The following is a 24577-nucleotide window of genomic DNA, read 5'->3' as shown; positions in this document are numbered from 1 at the left end:
AAGTGGTTTGGGAGCGAATGGCTTTTCCATGTGCTACTTTAATCCTTAAACTTCTTCAGAAATTGAAATTATAGAGTTAACTATCTTGGGGAACAGATAATAGAGTTAATATTTTGGGAACCATTTATTATGTACAGCAAATGAAACAGAAAAGGGGCAAGGGTGTCAGCAAATACCAGCTCTGCTGTGGCATCTCATAGCAGGTCTGGGCTGCAGCCACTCCTTATCTTCTCAGAAATTAACTTGCCTATGCAGGAGTGGAGGAGAGAGGATGAGGATTGATAAATATCCCAGGAAATTTGACTTACAGGAAATGAAATTGTCATTTTACATTTCTGGTGCTCGTTCAGAGAGTTTCAGGATAGGACAAAAAAGGTATTTTTAGACTCATTTAAACCTACTTTTTTTTTTTTTTTTTTTTTAATCTGGAAGAACAAAGGGAACACATTGAGGGGAGCACAGCACCAACAGCAGATTTTTCCAGAAACAAACTTACCTGCCACAAAGACCCCGTGGACGAATCCAGGAAAATGCCACGCGATATCTCTGCTCCACACATGCCACCACTGAGATAAACTGTGTCTCCTCCAAGGTGTGGCAACATAACAGCTTCAACAAAACCACCTCATTTTTCAAAAGTTTTATTGTTAAGTTTGAAGACTAGACAAGGTTGTACTGGTTTTACATCGCTCTACATGATTTAGGTATATACAAAACCATTTGAATATCACACAGCTTGAAAGGTTGCAAAGGTCGTTTGTGTCCGAGATACTTCTGTACTTACTGACACATCAGAAGCCAGCACTGAATATTATAGTTCACATTGGTTGTATAGCAAAGATACACTCATTTAGTATCCTTAGTCTCCAAAACTGACACTTAATTTGTATGAAGCCATTCCAAAAGAGAAAGTCAACCTTGGATCCAGAGCCGGTTGAGGCGACGGGCCCCAAACACTGATAAAGAGGAGCCTCGTGCCATTGCTTTATTTCCCAGGCTATAAATGTAGCATATTACCTAGCAACATAAAGGTGAAGCCTGCCTACAAATACTTAACTGGTTCAGGGTGAAATTTAATTGGGAGAACACTTCTGGCCTTGTTCAATGTCATTGTTAACAATTAATGCAGAAGGATAATTTCCGAGCTTTTCTCCGTCCTCTCTTAAGGGACATCTCCTGTCCTGCACTTCTGGTTTTTTTTGGGGGCTGGTTGCTTTCACTGGGAGAAAATAGTTGTGTTAATTTATAACTTGCCCCTTATGGCAATGGTATGCACCTAGACAACAGAAGAAAATCAAATGGAAAGAGTTTAATTCTATGGCCTAATCTGATTCCCACCTCTTTTGTTGAATCTGAAGGATTCCACTTAAACCAGGAGTTATTTCAGACTGATACTGCTGATATTGGGAGCAGAATTTGGTGCTGTAAATGCCATTCCAAGAAGGCTTTTTGGTACAGGAGGAATAATGTAATTGGAAAAACTCCTAGCATGCAGGTTAAAACTGTAAGGGCATCAGATATATGATTTTTTAATGAATTGTCATGGAGTATTATCACAAGCACTATCCTCGTGAAGACTGCTGACAGCTGACCCAGGACATGAGGGTGGAAATACTCAACACAAAATTAATACCAAATTAAAACTACTGTGTTACATGAAAACTCTATATGCAGATGAAGGGGTTACAATTAATCTACTTAACCAAGAAATATTAATCCAAAAGCAAAACTGAAGTTGCAAAAGATGAATTACGTGAAAAAAAAACCACCAGCATTAAGAACGGAAACCAAATATTTCAAAAGAACATTAACACAAGTTTTTAAACTCGGAAGTCTAATTTTCTGATATGGCCTTCTGTTTTTTGGATACAATCAGTTAGAGAAATATCTACATGCTATTCTTCATATCTGTAATTAAATTCAAGGCCAACTGCTCTCCCATAATAGGAAAATGTATTTAAACCTCTTAAAGTATTGTGTGTTGATACCCTAAAGAGTAGTTTTTATCTTATTTTTTTTCTTTTTAATCTAAAGCCTAAATTACAAAATATAGGCGGTAGATAATGTAGGGATAGACTTGTCCTCCATTATTCAGATTTTTTTTCTTGTTAGAAGTACCACCAAAGTGATTGACTTTCTCTTTAAAATTGCTCCTTTTGCTTGAAGACCACTCCATATATACATCATTAAGGAATGCTGTTAACACAGTTACAGACAAGACAGTAACAGTCTAGTGGCTTTTGTTATGCAGCACAAAGTAAAAAATAAAAGAACAAACTTAGCAGTGTTGCACAGGACCTCAACATTTCTTACACATACTTTTACCTTTACAGGACTCTTCTTTAGAAGTCTTTAAATGTCTAAGCCTTATAAAATAAATACTTGTATAAATACAGTTTAAGGATTAAGTCATTTTGTAGAGGCAGGGTGTTCTGTTTGCTAAAATGTGACAGTTTAAGTGACACTATCAGAAAACCGCCACCATTATATCCCCAATTCTTGTATGTAAAATTCCTGGCTGCTATTCTAGAGTCTTTCACAGTTCAATGGATAATATATATTTACTCTGTGGTGGAGAATGTGTGATTAAATGTGGGTTTTTTCAAAATCCAAACCATTTTGTTTCCAAGGTAAACTTTGCCCTTTGCAGATTTTGGGCCAGCTAGCTGCTGGCCTGGGAAGCAGTGCCCAAGTTCAGAGTTTTGGTGAGAATGGAACAGTGACAGAAAGTATAAGTTCAGTGACATTTACTAAAACATGCAGCTGCATCTCTCTCTCTCTCTCTCATTCTCTCTTTCTCTCCACATCAGCATGTTATGATATTAAAAGGTTGGCAGTAATCCCAAGTGCTGTTGTTTCAGGTAACAGATAAAATGTCCCCTCACTCCCTGTCCCGGGATCTTTTTTAGTCTGAGGTGCTGCTTTAACTTAGTCACAGAGCACTTTACTCCAAGGGAAGCTGGATTGCTCTTCAAAGGTTGGTATTGTCATCTCAATCAGCAGGGGAAACTGAGGCATGGGGGAGAATGTCCCCCCTACTTCTCCACTTTTCCTCCTAAAATCTACTTTTTAAACTGGGGTTGCTATCAGGCTGTGTGTGGAAGCATTCCTGTAGATGGGGCATGATGGGAAACAGCCTCCTCGTGGCTCACTGGTGTGTATCTGAAAAGAATTTTTAGGAGCAGAAGGGGACAAGTGCAAGGGTTTGGTGTGCTCCTGCGTCACCTCTTACCTTTTGGGGAGGAAAGCTGTGACTTTAGGAAGAGCCTAAAGAGAGAGGGTTTCCTGGCAGTAAGGGAGTCATTCCTCCAGTGTGTCCTTTGGCACCTGGTTCCTTCACCCTACATTTTCCTCCTCGCTGGAATTCAAAGCGTTTGTGAAAGCAGTGATGGGGTGGGCAGGTCACAGTCTGGGGCTGTGTGCTCACCCCTGGACAAATCATCCTGGAATGGGATTTCTGATGGAATGTGTGGGCACCCAAGATGAGACACCACAAGTACCCTGGTGCCTCACCTTAGTCTCCGTGAAAAAGCACAGAAACTTTGCAAATTCATAAACTTTGGCAAATTCGTTAGCTTCATAATAAACTGATTTGGTTACATATGCAAACAGGTGACATCTTCCAAGGAAAACAACACCAGCACAGTGTGATACTAAACAGAAAAAAGATGGAGGCCGTGTCTACAGCATGCAAAATAGAGAAGGAAAATGGGGTAGTTAGGAAAACCCTCCAGGTGCGTGGACTCTGCTGTCTGGATGAAAGTGGTGGAAGGTAGCTCGTAACATCACAGGTACTGTGTTTTTAACAGTACCATGGAGAATTTCCCAAAATATATGTTGTAAGAACTGACAGTGTTTGTTAGGCACAATTACTATAATGCAGTCATCCCCAAGTAAACTTATTGCTAAAAGCTGCAGTATCACTTTTTGCAAGTAAGATGACGGTATGATTTGTGGAGAACTCGTCAGACCAGTGTTCCTGAAGCTGCAAATGAGCTTCGTCACACTATTTCTCTTCCCTTGTAAAAAGGATGCTGCTGTTTTTTTTTGTTTTTGTCTTTCTCTTTTTCCCTCAACGCGTTTCAACTGGTGGTGAACAACCCAGAGGAGAACTAGGAGGATAATTCCACAGCAGAAGGGACAACACCAACAGATTTCAAGGGCAAAGAAACCGGATTGGATCGTTTTAAAAGGGCAGGCTTAGACCTCCTGGCGAAAGACAGCTAGCGGCCTACCATAAAAATGAGCGAGCACTGGTTCATGGAAAAACCCCACTCAGCATCCTACAAGCTTCTTCTACAGCAGGAGCAGGGCGGGCTCAGTCCTCGGCTGCGCAGCCCAGCAGCTCGGACCGCAGGGTGATGCGGCCGTACCACGACCAGGGCAGGATGCGCACGTGCCGGGCGTAGATCGGCGGCTCGATGACGTTCTTGCGGTGCGTGTCGTTGTCGAAGTTCCCCTGGAACACCTGTGGGAAAGCAACGGGGGAGGTTTTAGTGGAAGTTCCACCTGGAATACCGCCGGGGAAGCAATGGGGAGGTTTTAAGGTCAGCCTGGCCTAGGGTGAAATGCCGACGGCGCTGGATCCGCGCAACTTTTAATGCTGTTTAAGCTTAAGGTTTAAAGTGGCAAAGAGAAGGTTTGGAAGGTTTTAGAAAGGAACCCTTCACTCTGAGGGTGGGCAGGCCCTGGCACAGGGTGCCCAGAGCAGCTGTGGCTGCCCCTGGATCCCTGGCAGTGCCCAAGGCAGGGTTGGTCACTGGGGCTGGGAGCAGCCTGGGACAGTGGAAGGTGTCTCTGCCATGGCTGGGATGGCACTGGATGGGATTTAAAGTTCCTCCGAACCCAAATCTTTGATTCCATGAGCCCCTGCCTCTGCTAAACCTTGTGGTTCATTCACATTCAGCCCTGGTGCAGGCAGAGCCTTCTACTCAAAGCTTCACCCACTGTTGCATCAGGGCCATGCTCTGAAAGTTACACAAAAATCATTAACATTTAAAAAATTAAATGTCTTTTGACTTGGCATTTGTACCATCTCAAATTAATCCCAGGAGATCCTGTTACTGTTTCTGAGAAAATAGCATTAATGATTAAAGTTAAGAATTTTTATTGTATCACTTATGAAGGTAGCTGGGATGCAACCATATAAACCCTTCTAAAATTGGTGATTATCAAGGATATGATCTTCTCATGTCAGGCAAAAGTCAGCAGATGAATTAAGAGCATCAGGCTGTGATAAAAGTAAAGCATGCTGGCTCAGTACAATGCCTGCTATGATCCTATTTCCACCTGTATTGGTTAATCCACACAAAAGTGAGTTATAAAACTCCTATCTGTGATATATCAGTGCCAGATTTTCCCCCTGCCAGCCACTATTTAAATTCAGAGGCCACCGCATCAATTGTTGGCAAAATGATCAGATTATCCCCTTGGGTTATTCTCAGTTTTTATGGGAAATGTTCATTCTCTTAAAATGTCAGCCAATTCACTTCTCATTTGTAAAAACTGAACCTGATGGCTTTTTGACTTAAAATGAATGACTGTTGTTTGCATCATGCAGAGAAGAATATAGACCTCCTGGAGAAGTGCTTATATGACTGAATTAATGCAGAATTACAGGTTTCCTAGAAGTTCTTGGGAAAATATCAGAGTTTGAAGTGGCTGATCTAGCATTTTAGCCCTGACTCAGGTTCCTTTGTGACGTGTTCACAAAGGTTTTGGCCTCCCTGCTGCACCTCTTTGGATTTTGGAAGCTTCTCTCCAGTGCTGTCCTTTCAGGACATCAAACAAAATCTGTCCCCTCCCCAGGTGATGCTGTTTTAGAAGTGATGAATTCCCCTTCTCGTCTGCCATCAGAGAGGTGGGAGCATGAAAGGGTGTGGGAGTTCTGATAGATGGACAAAGTAGTAGAGAAAATGACCACAGAAACATCAGTTTTGTGACTCTAAGGAAAAAATAACCAAAAAACCACCAACAGACTACCAAAATCATTTAGCACAGGGAAAATTGTTTTCAGCCCAGGTACAGTGTTGATACATGAATCAGCAGGAGCTTGGGCTAACAAGGTTTGCACCTCAAGTCTAGTTTCATTTGTTGCAAAAATTTACATAAGTTCATAACTGAAATTACAGTGGCACCTTCCAAAACCCAAAATGCAGCTAGGAAAGCTTAAAAGTGTTTTTTTTTTTTTTTTTTTTTTTTTTTTTTTTTTGTTTGTTTTTGTTTTGTTTGGTTTTTTTCCACTTGATTTCTTGCACATGCATGTGAAATTTCTGTTGATTTTTTTTGCTAGGCTAGACAAAGGAACTTTTCTACAGCCCCAGTGTTCATATCTGCATATAGATATGAAAGATAAATAAAATTATGTGATGCAAAACCAGCAACAAATGCAGCTGAAGGAGGGAGGATTATGTAATTTACTTACAGCATGAAAACAAGAATTTAATTTTAACTCATGCATGATTTTATTATCACTTGAAGTCTAACTCATCTCTCTCAAAGGTTATTTTATGCAAATATGAAATACACCTTATCTCAAAATTCAAGATCTAGTTTTAAGAAATTAACCAAATGTGCTAGATCAGAAGAAGGATTTTAGGGGAATAAATTTATCAGAAAGTAGGGGAAGTATTGTCAGCATGCACAAATGTGACCTGCATGAAATATAACATTCTAACAGAAATTTACTGTTCTTTTCCTGTGGCCCCATGGCAAATTTCTTATGGGAAATATATCCTTTCCCACTCTTAATTTACTTTTTAGCCTCAATTCACTACTGGAGTCAAGGAATTTGGAAGGAGCAAGAAGGACAAAGGACAAACCATGAGTTCTCAGTAGAAGAACTTTTAGCTTTTCTGTAGCTAAAAGTAAATTTCTTTACTCTATCTGTTCTTTTATGCCCAAGCAGTCAATACTAAATAAGACACCAAAGTAATTAAAACCCTTGGAAAGCTGATGCCTCTCAATGACCACTCCTCACATTTGTTCCTGAGCAGTTTTTTTCAGGATAGCTCTGAAGACTGCTATGACTTTTTAAGATTTCAGAGGCTGATGTTGGAATTACAATATAATGTTCTATGTAAAAAAAAAAAAACCAAAAAAAACCCAACCAAACAAAAAAATCCCAATGGTGAAATAACCCCAGGGTGATTTGTACTCAAGAAATAAAGACCAGAATGTAAATTATCAATGTGTCAGCGCACACCTTCATTTTCAGTTTCGGGTGAGTGCAGCTCTGCTCCTGCCTCACCCCAAAACTGCAAACACAGAGAAAGAAGCAGCAAGAAGTTGTTTGTTTTTTTTTTTTTTTTTGGGGAGTTATTAAACAGATAAGTCTCTCCAGCCTGAGAGGAGATACTGTGGATGTCTATAAAACCATAAGTGGCGTGGGGAAAATCGATAGCAGGCAATATTGCAGTGTCCCCTCAGCAGGGTCTGGCCAGGAGGGGACAGGCAATGACAGCAGGGTCATCCAGAGCCATCTAAAGGTCACAGTTCCCCTTTCAACACATAATTAAACCATGGCACAGCTTCCACAGCCTTCAACCACTGCTAAAGATCAGATAAATTGTGAGGGGGAGAAACAGCGTGGGGCTAGTAAGGACACGGACAGAAAAAAAAGAATAAAGATTCAGAGCTGGAAAAGGGCACTTGGGAGGAATAACAACCTTACTTTTCCTGATGCCTTGCTGGGATTACCTAAAAACAGAGGGCAGACAAAATTAAGGGAATAGAAGGTGGTTATATTTACTGAAGGGCCTTCAGGTAGATTTTGGGCAGGCAAAGCCCCCCAGGGACTACACCCAAAAATGGACCACGGGTCATGGGTCTTCACACTTTTATAATTCGGGTCCATTTGCACATTGGGGGTTGATCTAACAATTACAGCTTCAGCTCATGAAGTCATTTAGCCCAAGTTTCTCCCCCAAGTCACTTTTGTTTGCATTTCTGGGCCCTGAGGCACTGAGGTGTCCTTGGTTGCCAGGCCTGGAGAGGAATTGCTGTGTCTGCCCAAAATGGGACAGCAGCAGCTGACACTGGATATGGAGCTTGGAGCTATTCACCAAAGAACTGCAGGACCACAAACACATGAAAAATACAAAAGCTAAAATCCCAAGGCAACATTCCAATCCACAGGATACTCCATCCTTTGGACAGAGCTTCACCCTCCCCAAAACCCGTGGCTGCCACGTTACAAGGTGACTTTTCTTTCGTACAAGTGGATCAAAAAGCTCCTTCTTTTTGCCAACCCTGCTGTAGAATGTTTCAGATTTTACAGTTTCTGTATCTATGTCAGTCTGCACACTCAAAAGGTGTAACTTTCTGGATTATTTACTCAGCATGTCTAGCAGTTTTACACATACAGACCCTCCACACACTCCTCTGTAGCTCAGTCTCTTGAAGCTGCTGTTAAAAAAAAAAAAAAAGCCAGAAAATGCATGCTGCTGTACTTTTATATATGATAACTTTATTCATGATTACTTTATGGAAAAAGAGTGAAGGACAGGAAAATAGGTACTGATATTCTCTGCTGAAAATCTGAAATACAAACAAATCTTGTTTATACTTGTGTCCAGCAAGCAATTTGAATGTCTTGATGTCAAACATTCAGTGAGATTTTTCAATGTAAACAAAGTGTTTTATGGCTCTAGCAGAAAATCCAGGAAATCCATGACAATGTAAGTTGATTAGAATTTTTAAAAGAAAACTGTTGCAAGACAGAATAATTTAGGAGAAGTATCTGAAGACTAACAGCCTGGGGAAAGGAGTGTTGTCTGCTGTACCTTAAAAATATTTTCACACCTAGCAGAATATTTTAAAAATGTTATTTCATGAAGCAGTTAATCCTGCTCATATTAGAAGAAGAATATTTTATAAAGCATATCCAGTCATGGCTCCTGTTTGGAGTTTTCTTCAGTGCAAAACATCTCAATATTCAGAAAAATAAAGGTGGCTTGTGGATGTGTTTGTGGGCACATGCATTTTTGGAGTGAATAAGAGGAGAAAAAGTATTTTTTTCTCTCAGTTACTATGGATAAAGTGCACACATATCATATCCATGAATATCTTTATACAGTCTTTATTATTTCTCCATGTTCAGAACAGATAGAGGGAGATAAAACGTTAAACCTTATGATACTTTAACATTCTCATACTGTCTTTCCCATGTGATCTACATGTTGACGCTACAAAAAAATGGGCATTTAGTCCACTGCTTATAGGAGGTTCAAAGTTAAAAAGAGAAATATTTTGAAGACAAACCTGCCTCCAGAAATGCTTACAGAAATTCAAGGTAGGTTGTTGAAATGAGCATTTTGTCTTTTGCTCATTTTGTCTTCCCCTAGCTTTTGGTGTGGTGTCAGGGAGAAAAGTGTGTGCTGAGGGCACACCTGAAATGAGCATAGCTAGATCTTCACCTGACACAAATCATGGTAATTCAGCTCAAAGTAGTGGAAGTCACTCATAATTTAAACCAGTGCAGATAAAAAAGTCACTTAGATTAGAAATTACAACTATTATAAAAGATTACTATCAAATAGTAATGATTTAAGTAATATTACTCAAAAAAAATCATTACCTGTGCCAAGTATAGGCACAGGTATATATAGGAATTGAATCTACCAGTGTAAACCAGGTATTATAATAATCAAACATCATCAGGAAAAAAGCATTAGCAAATCCAGCAGAAAGATTTTTAACCTGACATGATCTAACTTTTGTTAAAGAAGTAGGTTCCTCTCTCCTCTCACCCTGGCAATTGACTGCAGATTCAGAAATGTGTAAATTACGACTAGTTCATCATTTTGTGTACAAACCCAGTGGCCATTTGCATACTAGATATTGTCAACCTGCAGTTAATTGCACTGCTGATGGCTGATGGTGACTGGCAGTGCTGCAGACTGCCAGACTGCTTTAGGCTTCTTTCAAATGTTCTCATCTTCCTGTAAAAAAACAGCCTCTGAAATGCCATTTGACACTGCAGCTGGCCTTGAGTTACCTACAGCAGGCTGTGCAATTTATAAATCACATGTGGAATGTGATTAAAAAAAAAAAAAAAAAAAGAAAAAATAAAGAAGGAAAAGGTCAGATTTGGTTTGGATGTCCTCAGCTCTGGAGGCACAGTGAGCTACTGACCTCTAGTTGAGAAAAACAAGATAGCTATTAGCTCTGGTCCTGCTTCTAAAATATATTTTCTTCCTATGTGACAGCCTGCAATGTAATTTATTTTGCTTCTTGATGGCAACAGGCAAAGTTTTCATATTTTTTCCAGGCAATTCAGTCAAACTACTTAAAATGAATGAGAAAGGCTCTATTTGCCTTTTTTTTTTCCTCCCAGTACCTTTTGTCTGCACTCACAGGAATTCAGCACAGAGGTGAAATGAAATGACTGGCCATTAAAATAGCAGAAGCCAAGCGGGAGCTGCAGGAGACACTGTTCTTGGAACAGCTTTTCCATGTGAAATACTGCAAAACCTGAACACCCTATTTCCTTCTCCTCTAAACCACTGTTTTGTTAAGGATTGACCCAATTTACAGGCTGCACACAGTGTGCAAGAGATGATATTTTATGTATTTATAAAATATATAAGTAAAAGATAATGTATTGTATACAACATAATACAAGAGACCGGTAATTTTCTCCTTTGTAAATGAACTTCAGGAAATATTGAGGAGGGATAAGTGAACAGCCCCAGGAATTCAGTGAGGTCTGCTGATCTGTTAGGACTCATCTTGTAAACAGATCAGCAGTGAGAGGCTAAGCACCAGATGGGATTAAGTTCTTTATAATTGCCTAAATTATAAAGCTACAATTTCATTATAAAGTCACAATATTCACCCACAAATCATTATCACCAGCCTACCAATATCTCCATAATTTCTTTTTTGTCTGTGACTTTAAATTTTTTTTCCCCCTTTCATCCTGCTTTCCTTTCCCTGAAATGTTTCGGAGCCACCTTTCCCCTAAACTTTTTTGTTGTTAAACAAGGTAGAATGAGTACAGGGTGACTAAATCACCTGCAGGAGAAATAAGAAATCTATGTGTTGTATCCTTCACAGAATAAATCAAGGTGTTCAGTTAATAAATAGATGTAATGAGGGTAAAATATGAGTAACTTATGTTTGCTGCTGTTGATAGTTTTTGATATCTACCTTTTACCTCCCTTCTGTATCTCCTGAAAACAGATGTAACATTTCACAGAATTTTCACTTTGCTATGAAAACTTCTTGTGGTTTTGTTTTCTTTTTTTTTTCACCGTTTCCTTGCATTTGGGAGCAAATCTCACCTTAAGATAAAGAAATTGTAGTAGATCCTGTTCAAAGGCGGCAATGTCAGACAGGACCAGTGCTGCTGTTCCTCTCCTGCTCCTCATGGATGAGGTACAGCATTGCTTTTTCTCCTTGTGATTTTATTTTTAATTTATATTTCTGTTCCAGTGCACACAGACCAGGGTTTCTCTCCAAATCCCATGGGAGCACTGCATCCACCCAGCTGGAGTGGTGGTGTCAAAAAGGGTTTACTGGGTGACACTCCATTCCTCTGTCTGAAGAAATTTATGCATTTTCAGTCAGGAAATGTTTGATGGAAACAAAGAAGAAATAGGTTGAAATACTCCAACCAAAACAAAAAGATAAAAAATGAAGATAAAATCAGTTTTTTTTGTGTCCTCCGAGGAGAGGGTGGGTGTATGGCAGCAAGGGGGATAAGCCGCCTTTCCACTTTAGAGGATATTTAAACACTGGAGCTGACTGTTTATAGAATTTTCATCACAATCTGTCTCTTGGAAGGTATTGAATAATAATCTGTTGGAGGGTGGTACAGCCTTGTCTGAGGAGAAGGAGAGGTGAATGAATTAAGCCTTAGCTCTGAAATTTACCTGTCTGCACCTACTCCATGGTGACAGGAAGGGGCTTGGGGGTTCTTGAATCCCATTTTCTGCTGAGGCTGTAGGAGGAGAGGACCACTGTGCCTTTGGAGGTCAAAAGCCTTAGTGCTGTCTTGAAATCCTTTCCTGTCCCACATCCTATAAAGTTTTGCCAAGTTCAGTGACTTCTGGCAAGTCAGACTCTGTCATCAAACTTTTAACTTTTCTAGATATTTGTGATATAGATAAAAAACACCCCAAAGCCCAGATATTTTAGTTTGGTGTAGGTGTAGACTCAAATCAAGTGAACTTATTTATTTTGTACAAATTTAGATTCAGAAATCCTGACTTCTAATTTCCAGTGAAGTGCGTTTGATCTTGTTGTGCTTTTAAATGATCTTGACTTGTTGAAGAATCGTAATAATATGCACTAATTTTATTCCCAGGGATGTTAATTAATACAGGGTGTGATATGCTTAAATGAGACAATGATTAGGAGTTTCCCATTGTTCCTAATGGAATATGTGTGTAGCAATTAACAGTCCATCTGATGAAGGAGGCAAAAACAATTTAATTGCTTTGGTCAATGGTACAAACAAATGTAGACTGGAACAGTACTTTAAGTCAGAATGCATTATCTTTTAGATTTGCTGTGACTGTGTTATCACCAGGGATCCAACCCGTTTCTTCTTTACAATAAAATGAATGCTAGCACAAGTTTGGCTTAGAGAGGACATTTCTTTCACTTTTCCCTCTCTTTTTAATTGCCAGGGATTTAAAACAGGATGTGTAGAAAGTACTGAAGCCACTACCTGTCATTAAATTGAATGTATTTGTGGTATGCCTGCCAAAGGTGAGCTGTTTGTTTCCAATTTTTATCTGACATCCAGTTATACCAAAGACATCCACAATCCAAAAAAAGAAGTCATTGGTGGCTGAACCTTGTGAGACAGGTGGCTAAACCTACTGATTTTGTTTTCCCCATCTAAAATCCTTTAGGGGGAAAAAAGTTTCAGTGTTAGGTTAAAGCCACAGTGAGGTGGCATTTGGGTTTCAGGAATTCACAGTTTCACATCTGGATAGCAGGGCCTGACAATGCAGACACAAACATACAGCCATGCAAATACTCAGTACCGTAATTTAGGATATATATTATACATAAATACTCAATCCAGTCATTTAGGACACATTCCCCCAGTCAATGACATTTAATCAATCAGTTAAAATCTGTGCAGTTGTCTAACCCCTCATCATTAGGTCTCCCTGTACTCACACAGAACATTTCGATGCATATCAAAAGTTTTCTCACTGTTTGAAAGAAAATTAATTTAATTGACTTACATGAGAAATATGTCAGTTTATTTCCTGAAGAGTTTTTATTTATACTAAGAAATGTAAGTGGAAGTCTGAACATTTATCACCCTGAACACCCAGATTTACTGAGATGTTAACAGAAGCATCAGCCATCTGGTATTTCAATAAATTCATCTTCTGTTTCAATCAGACATAACCCTACTAAGACATTTAATAAATAATTCACATTTTGTCATCTTGGTTAACATTTCCCTAAGCGATGCATATGCTGTAATATTTTTCTTAACAGATGTTTTTATGAAATTCAGGTATTTGCAGTATAAAAGTGTTACACTGTTTAAAGGAAAGGTGTAATGAATAACAAGAGAAAAGTTAAATGCTTCCAGGTAAATCAACCAGCAAACCTGTACTTTCCCTACGCCTCTCATTAAAAATTAGCAGAGGAAGTTGTGAAACTTTTTTAATGTTTCTTATTTATTTTATAGCATAATAAAAATAATATTTTCAGTGGGTATTTGAAACCCTAGCCATAAATTTCCGGAAAAAAAACCAAAAAAAAACCCCTGTCTGAAATGGCTGGGTAACAAGGATGTGCTTCACAGGAAATCACTGAAAATAGTCCAAATGCACTGAATTTTTTTTTTTTTTTCTGAGTATACAAATACACTGCTATTTACACACCTTCTGCTCTAAGGTTAAATGAAGAAATAGTTTTGAATAAGGGAGAACTGTAAAGTTTTATCTATTTACCAGCATTAAATCAGGTGCATGGCACTGGTAGGTGTGATGCCACTGTCACTGTGTTTTGTGACTCTTTTATTCACCCTGACTCCACCCTGTGGCATCCCATGCATATGGAACCCAGTGAAATAATCTGCAGACTCCCAGGTGTCATCACAACCAAAACACTGATTTTTCTCTTTGCTTTACCTTGTCCTTCTTCTGCTTTTCATCCTGGTATATTTTCCAGTGCTCCCCATCGTTGCTGTAAGCAAGCTTGTAGGACCCCACAAACTGGACGTGGCCAAAATCTTTAGCTCCTTGGGTGATTATCCCAGTGATCTTCGTAGGGATGAGCAGGTCAATCTGAACAGAACAGTTTAAAATTAAAAAAAATAAAACCACAAACGAACGAACAACTACCAAAAAAACTCCAATAAATCAACCAACCAACCAACCAACCAACCAAAAAAAAAAACCCCAAAACCAAAACAAAACCCCAACAAGAAAACAAAAAACCTGAAACAAATTTAAAAAAACCCATCAAACCTCCCCCCTCCCAAAATAAATGAATACATAAAAAATAAAACAGAAGAGAACATAATTGGAACACTTTCTGTTTCTAGTCTGGTTTTGCAACACACCAAAGCAAAATGGTGCAGCTTTGGTCCTCCCACTGTGTGCTGACACCATGGATAATAATTTGCTTCTCCAAGCTCTAAGTCAATCGATTTACCTTTATTTTCCTTTTTTTTTTTTTTTTTTTTTTAATGGCACAGCATGGAATAATCTCACACCTTTCTCCATTGTGATGCGTATCATACACCAACCCCCCAGAAAACCCAGTTAATCTACACTGGGAATGATCTGAAGCTAAAAAGTGTTCCCATGTGCTGCTAATAATCAGAATACATGGCTGATTCCCCAGGTGCCTTTCCATTTCCTTCTTGAGCACGTGCTTTAGTAAGTCTCTTAAAACATTTGCCATCATGCTGCTTTTCCTCCTGAAATTCCTTTTCACTTTACGCCTTTCTTTTTCTACCTCAAAAGCTCAAAGTTTGTAATTTCTTGAATTTTTTTATTTGGTTGGTTTTTGAGTCCTTTATTTTATAATCTCAGCACTATGCTTTTTAAAAATGCAAGGCAGGAGGCTTAAAGCCTAATAAAATCTGAGCTTTCAAGTGGTTTCCATGTGAGTCAGCATGTCTGTGATCAGTTCTTTTTGAACCAGAGCCCAACACTGAATGTAACAGATTTGGGCCAGATGCCTTGGATTAAAATGATCAAGAAAGAGAATGCAATAACAAAAGTAAATTGACCTAATAATGTAATTTCAGAGGCAGAACGAAGGAGTTGAACTCCCTACTAAAACTGATATTTTCTTGAAATTTGAGATTTCATTCTGTGTCCTCCAGCAACGGGGCAAGCCAGTAGCAAAGAAATTAAAAAAAAAAAAAAGTGGATTTATTTCAAACTATAAATGGCTGTGAAGTCAGCATTTTAAAAATTGTCCCTTAAATCAGGCAAGAGAGACTCAGAGTAAAAATATTACAGTAAAGTGAGAGGAGGGCTGAACTCCACAAGCAGATGATTGACAAGTTTTTGCAGAAAAAAAAATTAGAAAGTGAAGAAATAAAGAATCTCTGGCTGATCAGATGATGAAGATCCAGTGCTGGATTTTTAGGAAGCTGAGGACCCCTGAGCAAACTCATGTTGGATGGAATGTAGGGCTGGTCAGAAGAACAGATGTGCTGTGGAGCACAAGAAATTAATCACGAGAAGAGAAACAGAAACAAATGATCTTGAGAAGGCAGCTCCAGCTGGTCCTGGGCAGTGCCGTTGAAAGATGGACATTGGGGTTTGGATTTGTGTCCCAGGCCAGGCTGGACAGGGCTTGGAGCAGCCAGGGACAGTGGAAGATGTCCCTGGCCATAGCAGGAGTGTCACTGGATGGGATTTAAGGTCCCTTCCAACCCTTCAGACCATCCTGGGAGTCTTTGACAATGTAAAGAAGAGAACGACAGAAAAGTGTAAGAGTACATTTATAAGAATAGAAGAGGAAAGATTCACTGTTTAGAGCAATCAAACAAAGTAACCCTGGAGATGCCAACATCAGAGCAAATAGCAGCAAATAATAAGTAGTAAATCCTTTGAAGAAGAGGAATGACTTAAAATATTCAGTACTGAGATACCAAAAGAGTGAGGGGAAAATTCAGGGTCTGTAGATGGCTCAAGAATTTTGGTTTTACCAGAACGAGCTAATTTATTGCCATCATTTACTGCCAGTAGCAATGTTGGGGCACCCCAGGATATGAAGGAAGTGTCCCTGGGAGGCAAAACTGTGTTCTTTTTGTTCAATGGGGAGAGGGAGGGACTCAGTCAGAGCAGGATCCTGCTTTGGAAGCATTCATGGATGGCTTGAAGGGACTTTTTTCTTCTGTAAGGAGTGCAGGGGAGCTGGGTTCCACAGCCTAAGTGGGCCCCTGGGAAATGAGCACTGCTAATTAGTGTAAGTCTTCCATGAATTAATAAACACCAGGTCTCCAGACCTTGCTTCCAAATATTTTGGAGTGTAATGAATAGTCTGTTTTTCTAAACAGACTGATCTGGTAGGGAATCACTAATTGGTCCACAGTTTCAGGCAGCTTTTGAACTAAACATTTCAGAGTCAACTTTAGATTATCTTTATAAATAATTTTGACATTAGCATTTTACAAGTGTAACCTCTTTTTAGGAGAGAATTCTTCTTATACTAAAAGTCAATGTCTCTCCTGTTAACTTGAAAAAAATGCCTCCACAAAACCAGTTGTTTATTTTTAAAATGTTGAAAGTGAGCTGAGAGGATTTCACAAATATTTAACATGGCCATGACACTCAGAGTACTCCTAATTGAAATTCAGAACAGGGAGAAAAAAAAAAAACTCTCATTAAGATTCAGGGGATTCCAAAGGTAGAATCACAATAAATCTTTACTATCACATACATCCAGTGTTAATAAAAATGTCCTGGTAATGATTGTTTTGTGCTTATAGGACATATCCAATGGCCCTGCACTCTTGTACAGAAAATGATGTGGGAAGCTGGAAGATAATTTGGCATTTGCTCAGTTTTTTTTTTTTTTTTTTAATAAGACTTACATAGGACTGTGTAGATTATGTGTGTGTGGGCTTGATTTTTGGAAAAAAAATGGAAAAAAGAAATAATAAATAAATAGACTCTCCTAGGTCTTGACAGTGCAGATAACACATATTGCTGGAAATGAAGGAAAAGAATACAGGATATAGCACCAGCATTTCCACCTCATTTTAGCAGCTTTTTTACTTATTTATTCATAAGCAGATGAGAGGTCTTCAGGCAATAAAGATCATTATTTAAATTAAAGAACTACAGCTTTTACTTTGTAGCCTCATTACCTTCTACCTTGCTTTCTTTTCTTTGTATTGAAACTACTTTAGAGCAGAAAGTTGAGGAGAATTTACACGACTTTCTAGGTAAAACATCTGCACTAAAATAGCTTAAATGAAAGTCATAACTTGCCATCAGGACATGGAACACTTTTATTCAGTTACTGCCGTTTGCAAGTAACAGGCAATCAAACAAATTACCAGGGAGAGAAGTTGAATTAACACACAACCAGTGTGTACCCTTCAAAGCTGAATGTGATTAACAGGATTAGAATGTGGCTCTGGCTTTTTCAGTGCAGCAGAATTTAGAAGGAGGCAAAGGCAATTAGTCTGCAACTGAGAGGATCATTAGGTGGTTACAAGAAGAACCATGGTCTACAGTTAATGTACATTTCTACAAGCAGCTGATCAAAAGACAGTTTAGCATCTTGTGTCTGAAAGAAGCCTCTTGGGCTGTAACTATTCCCTTTTCCTTTTTCCCACCTTGTTTCAGATGTTACAGACAACTCAGGGTGGTTTGGAGAAGAATCAGTTTAAGGAGAGCACAAAGATAAATACACCTGAGTGTGTAACACTTCTAAGGAAGCACTTGCATAGACGTGCAGCACGAGCTCGGTGTTGGTGTGCAGTTCATAGGATGATCACCAGAGATTCATTGCACCCCCAGCCATTCTCTGGCTCTCCAACACATGGCAAAACCCAACCATACTGCCCAAAATGCCAGAGACTGGGAGATAGGCACATTTATTCGGCATTCACACTGACAGACACCACAGGGGAGCGGGAGCAGATCTGCAACGTTGGCACCACAGAACAGGGTGTCTGCACAGCTGTGCTGCAGGGCTTCCACTTCCAGACACCCTGGACCACCTTTTTCAGCACATCTTTTGGCTTAATTTAATCTGAAGGGAGCCCATGGTTTGTGAGGATAGCCCATCATGTGAACCAGTGCGTGAAAAGTGAAGGTGTCTTTAGAAATAACACAGTCCTCATCAACCTGGCAGTGTCAGAGGAGAAGAAAGAACCCTCAGGATCCAGGGAGTGCCAGGCTCTGTTTCACAGTGAAGATAATGGTGAAATGGCTCACTGTGACTTTCAGGTGTTCATCATTTCAGGAGTATTTAAAGTGTTCAGTTAAGTTCTGTCTTCATACAGACATTATGGTTCTGTTCCCAGTACAGCCCATGCTATCTTCAACTTTTCTTGTCATTATTAGAAATGCCATTTTTTCCCACTGATTTTCTTTTATTTACCTTCATGATCCTGTAGATTGTGCTGGTTTTTTTTTTGTTTGTTTGTTTTATTTTTTAGGTTTTTTTTAATCACTCATCAGATAACACTGATGAATGCTGGGCAATCTCAATCCACTTGGCAAATACAAAATCACTGGGATCAGAAATAAAGAAACCTGGATCCAACGAATATGACAACTGGAGGGAGTCACCGCCAAGGTAGAGAGAGTTCTTATCCTTAAGGGACTGAAAGAAGAAGGCCACAATTGTCTCCAGCTGCTAATTCACTAAAGTGTAGACCTGATTATAAAATATCCTGATATCACAACGAGGCCTTAGATTATTTTGGGATGCTTAAGATATCGGCTAGAACTCATGGTTGGACACCAAACCCCACCAAGAGAGAACAATGTGCTTTCCAGGTAAATAAATGGAGAGTAAATAACCTGTCTTAAGCAGGTTATTTACTCTTCATTTAAGACCTCATGATTGCCTTGATTTTTCCGGGGTCAACTGGCACAGTCAGAGCTGTGACATCTACCCTAAGAAAAGGAGGGACAGGATTGTAGTGTCCACAGCAAAAAGGCAGAAATGCAACTCTCCTCGTCTTATTTCGTCAGATGAAGGTGCTTTTCACTCTCCTCCATGCCCAAAATCTGGATGTAAAGGAAAATTAGTGCCGGTGCAGTATGCTTGCTCAGATGTGCAACATCTGTATGTTTCTAAAAACATTTCACCAGCAGCTCTGTTTTGTAAACTGAAACTCAGCATTTCAGGCTTTTTTTCCTAAAGCCTAAATATTAAACCCACAAAAAATCCCAAACCCCAAACCAAGCCCAAACTATAATCCATCATGACCAATTGGATCTAAAAACTGTTATGGGGGGAAAAAAAAACAACTGAGCAACTAGATGCTCTTTGTAGAGAAATCTAATTTTCATCACAGGATCTTCCATAGGAGACAGTTTTCATTGTTCAGTCTCTTAAATATATATTATTAGGGTAAATATCTAATAATATAACCTGAAAAAAATTAAAGCTATGACAGAAAATGAATTGCTCTAGAAGAAGCCAAAATAACTTAATAGAAAGCAACATTTTCCAGCATTTTGATCAATATTTCACTATACAGGATTTTAATGCTTCCTAGGCAAAACAAAATGAAATAAAAATAAAAAGTTTTTCATTCAACAGGGTATGTATTAGCTATATCAGCTGTCATATGTTTAAAATTAAACTTCTTATCAAACCTAGGTAGAGATGGGCTGCTTTCAAATAAAATAAAGCAGGAGAATCACTCTTTTTCTCCTTTAAAAATGTGGAATTTTTTTTTTTTTTTGCTGGCTTCTCTTTCACTTAAGCATAGACCTTCAACATGATTTTAACACTCTGTCACTATATTTTTAATGCCTGTAGTCCTCTAGGCTAAGATGATAAATACTGGTCTTATTTTCTTATTGCTCTTAATTGCTTTTCCCTCTGAATGACTTTACAGCTGCAGTAACTGCGCTGAAGAAACAGGTTAGGAAGAATTCCATGTACCATCAGCTGTCTCCAGTACAATTTAAAATTAATAAATTGGAGGGTGAAGCCTTTTCTTTGCAATCTCCATGGGCCATCAAAAAACCTCCCAGGTTTTTTCATAATAATTTTTTTTCATTATTTTTTTCTTAATCATGTTGAAAATTTTTGGAGTGAAACCCACAACCAGGCTGAAAACTTACTTTATTTCCACCATCAACTTCTTAAGTAGCCGTTACTTCCTAAAAAGTAATAGTTCAGATTGTGTGAATCCTTCCTTATTTACATACTTAATAATCCCTGTTATATAGCTATTACTGGAAAAGGAGGAAAAAAACCCAGCTAAATTACTATAATAGTTTTTCAGCATTTCAGTAAAAATTCAGATAAAACAGGTGTATATGATCAACTATTTGGACATTTTCAGAGCAGTGTCTATTTATTGCAGACCAGCTTTTCATAACTACAATTTACTAAGCCGTGAATAATCTCATTTCATTGGTATTTCAAAAATGAAATATTAAAAAAAAAAAAAGAAAGGAAAAAAAAGTGAAAAAAAAAAAAAAAGGAGAAGGAAATTTTAGCCTTAAGTTCTGGATTTTCAAAAGCGCCAGAGGGAATTTGTTGCCCAGTTTCTCTGGGTCCTTTGAGGCAGATGATGTGCTGTGGTTGTATCAGCACCTTGGTAAATCCTGCCCACAGCACACACGAGGTAATGCTGTTTTCCTCCTGATCCTGCAAACCAGAATGAATTCCACATACCTGGATCACCCTCACAACTTATCAGGGAGCACTCGCAAGGGAAATGTTAGGACAAGGTATTTTAAGGTCTGAAGTAAAAGAAAATTTAGAGTTTTGAGATGATAACATCAGAGATGATTAAATCCATAACCTTTTCTCCTCCCACTGGGTATTTCACATCTGTGCATGGGATATTCTGGCTGTAATCGTGATTAGAGGATTTTTGCAGAGATGACACAGTTGGCTGAATTAGTTACCAACAGTCAAGAAACCACTAATAAAACGTCTGTCTCTCTGCTGTGGGACACTCAGAGCCCATCAGCCCTTGAGGATGCCAGGATATTTAAAAATAGCCCATTAAATTACCAGTGATTAAGCAGGCTTAGACATCTGGTGGAGCTCGGAGAAGCCTTTGAGCTGCTTTAGTGCACCCCCAGAGCTGATAAAATCTGGGGCACTGTCCTGTGTGAGGTCAATCACTTGAAATTCTTGTGGGAAAGCCAAGGGCAGAACAAAAATTAGCCATTAAAATAAAGCAGAGAGAATAAAAATGTGAATATGGTCATGACACAGCGCACTGACTGTGTGTTATGCTGCTTTTCTGTGAGGCTCCTCAGCTGAACACTGCTGCCAGCAGTCCCAGCACCTATTTATGGACAGAAATAGACAAGGAAATGAGAAATTTAATTTACATTCAGTTCTTTATAGAATAGAGCCAAAAAGGCAAAAATTGCAAAAAAAAATTATTGTCATCCTGTATTATAATAAGAAGCGGGTTTATTTCTGGAAGATGTAATCTGAAGTAGTTCTCACCGAACTTACAATAATGATTGTGAGAACTTTTGATCGAATTTGTTGGCTATGACTAGGGGTGAAAATATAGCACAAAAAGAACGATTGCACAGTTTAAAAAAATTAAAATATTGACTATTTGCATTTCTGCTCGTCTTACTTTTAACTTTTAAATAAAGAACAGATCATGTTGAAATGGTAGGATTGTTCCACTCTCTTCAGATATGGACAGGAGTAACACAATGGTTCTGTTGCCTCTCTTTATTTTACTAAAATATATCTCAAGTTGATAAGGAAATGCATCAGTAAGAATTTCTGCATAACACTGTCCCAGTGAAGATTCCTTAGTTTTCTTCTAAAGAGCAATACTGGGAATCTCAGGTGCTGGAGTGGGTAAAACAGCAGCAAAACACTGGCCAAAATGAAGAGAAAAAAAATTTGAAATATAAGCAGAGGAAGGAGGGTGTATTTAACCATAAATTTCAGAATGGCACCTGATAGAAATGTGAGCTCTAGGGAAGTTTGCATGTCATAGCAACACTTGCAAAGGCAGCTAGGAGAAATATGGGTGTCTTTGTGTTTTTCTTGGGTTTTTGGTGCATTATGGGTTTCAAATGGAAATCAAAGATGATGCAATGACTGGGAAGACAAAAACCCTTCCCTACAAATGAAATATCACAAGTTCTGCTTGGCTTTCAGTAGAGAGGATGAGGCAGCAGCTTTTATGGCAGGACTGATAAATATCTTTTTACAAAGTGTTGGGATCATAATCTACACACAAGCAGCTCATTTTGTTTTTAAAATGAAAATTAATGGTGGTAATATGGAAGTTCATTATTTACCTGGTTGCTTTGTTTTATTTTTTTTTCCTTGGGTAATTAATAATGTTGCAAATATTTTCTGGAGCACATAAAAATGTCTCAATAATGTATGAGTATCTGGGCTACAGATCGATGAGCAGAGTGAAGATAAGCTTGCACACCAGATACTGTAAAGTGACTAATAATTAATATAACTATTGAACTGTTGAAACACTAACGAAAACCTGCCTGTAACCAAAGCTAAGTCTGCCTAGAGGATAAGTGGGGTTAAGGCTGGAAGTTTCTCCTTGTGTTTTAAAGCTCTGACTGCGTGATTCTTATTTTTGTAGCAAACGTAGCCAAGACAGCATCACTCAGCCATTGTTTCTAAGAATGACTTTGCCCATCTGTCAGCAGGGATATTATGCATAACCTGTTCCATACAGCTATGCTGCTGTAGCTATACACTAAAAATTACAAAATTGTGATACTAGATTTTGAAAACAGCAGCAAGCTGGGGTCTATTTGTTTAATTTTATTTGGGAATTTTTTGGGGGTTTTTTTTGGGTTTTTTAGAATTTTTTTTTTTTTTTTTTTTTTTGTGTGTGCTACCCTCTGAAATTTTAGGGCAAGCTTTTTTTCCCCCAGTGATACACTCTTAATAATCAGCACAAAAATATAAAATGGGTGCACTATATTGTAGAAAACAGCTTTGGCTGTCTTAGACAGAGAAATATTTTTCCAGATTTAAAGAAGAAATCAGATTTCTCTTCCCTTTTAGACTGAATGTCTTGTCACTTCAAGGCAATAATCTCATAATATACTTTCTGGAATGCAATTAAAAGGTCTATTAATCTTCATTCTGCAGGACACAAGAAAGATTATCTGCTATTAGTCAAAAAGACACCCTGGAGCCCCTACTGCAAAGCTTGGTAAATAGACCTCTGGTCAAAACAAGCCCGGGCTCCTGGCAGGACAGACCCAACCCTGGGACTCAGCTTTGATCTCGCACAGATTTATTTTCTTGGCTTCGCAAACCCCCTGTGAGGCGTTATCAGCTCTGCAGCGACCGCGAGGCCACGGCTGATTTTAGGGATTAATGCTCTGCTGAAAGCCTTGGCCAGGAAGAAGGGTGGATTTTAGAATAAGATTCAGAATGGCACTTGGTAGAACTGTGAGGTCTGGGGAAGTTAACGTGTCATAGCAGCAGTTCCAAAGGCAGCCCAGAGAAATATGGGCGTCTTTGCTTGCGCTTTTATTGGGGTTTTGGCGCGTTATGGGTTTTAAACAGAAATCAAGGGCTGGTGATGCAATGCCTGGGAAGACCAAAACCCTTCCCTGTCGGGGTCGGGTTGACAAGACCCCAACAGTTTGAAAGTCCATTTTCCCTAGCCCAGCAGCCAAAGAAGACGTCTGGAAGGCATGAAGCTGAGTTTTCAAGGTTGTTTATTTCTTCTTATCTAAAATATTTTCTTTCTGACCCGCTGAGGTCCAGCTAGTACAGAAGCCATGGCAGTCTGCCCCGAGCCCCGGGCGTCTCCCACATTATAAACTCAAAATTACATGTACCATGTTTACAGTTCCCATACCAATACCTAAAATCTCTGTTGGACAGTGTGTCCCTATCCTAGACCAATAGAAAAGTGTCACTATCACACCGAGACATGGAGGACAAGAAGAAGGAAGAAAAGGCTAGGGCACGCCCAGATTCCCGCATCTTGTATCCCTGAATTACATTCTAAAAAAACTCCAAAATTCTACTTTTCCACTCTGTGTCAATTCCCTTATTACACTACTAGAGCTCTTTTGGTTTGTAATTCCTCATATAAGGTTGGCAGCCTCTCCCATGGGCTAGAATCGAAGTCACAGGTGTTTTTGACTTGCTGCCAAGGTCCCCGTGCCCCCTGCCAGGGTCTTGAGGCAGCCAGAGCAGCCAAAGTGATGTTCTGGACTCCAACACTTCCCTACAAATGAAATATCACAAGTTCTGCTTGGCTTTCAGTAGAAAGGTTGAGGCAACAGCTTTTATGGCATTACCAATAAATAACTTTGTAAAAAGTGTTGGGATCCTAAACGGGCTCATCTAACGCACAAGCAGCTATTTTTGTTTAAGAAATTAAAATTAATGGTGGTAATACGGAAGTTCATTATTTATCTGGTTGTTTTTGTTTGTTTAGGCCTTGAGCGAG

At 39.0% G+C, this 24577-nt stretch overlaps 1 protein-coding gene across 1 annotated transcript in view; it reads right to left on the bottom strand.

Moving 5' to 3' along the window:
• Positions 1–625: 625 nt before the first annotated feature.
• EDIL3 (EGF like repeats and discoidin domains 3) overlaps positions 626–24577 on the bottom strand; it is a 234431-nt gene continuing 210479 nt past the window's right edge. The window contains exons 10-11 of the mRNA XM_068176120.1: positions 14109–14264; positions 626–4468 (exon numbers count right to left, since the gene is read on the bottom strand). Of these exons, the coding sequence (XP_068032221.1) occupies positions 4319–4468; positions 14109–14264 (306 nt within the window). The 3' untranslated portion in view covers positions 626–4318. The remainder of the gene's footprint in view (positions 4469–14108; positions 14265–24577) is intronic.

Source organism: Anomalospiza imberbis, chromosome Z (genome assembly GCF_031753505.1).
Source record: "Anomalospiza imberbis isolate Cuckoo-Finch-1a 21T00152 chromosome Z, ASM3175350v1, whole genome shotgun sequence".
Classification (NCBI taxonomy): Eukaryota; Metazoa; Chordata; class Aves; order Passeriformes; family Viduidae; genus Anomalospiza; species Anomalospiza imberbis.
This window is presented reverse-complemented; position numbering and strand designations above follow the sequence as displayed.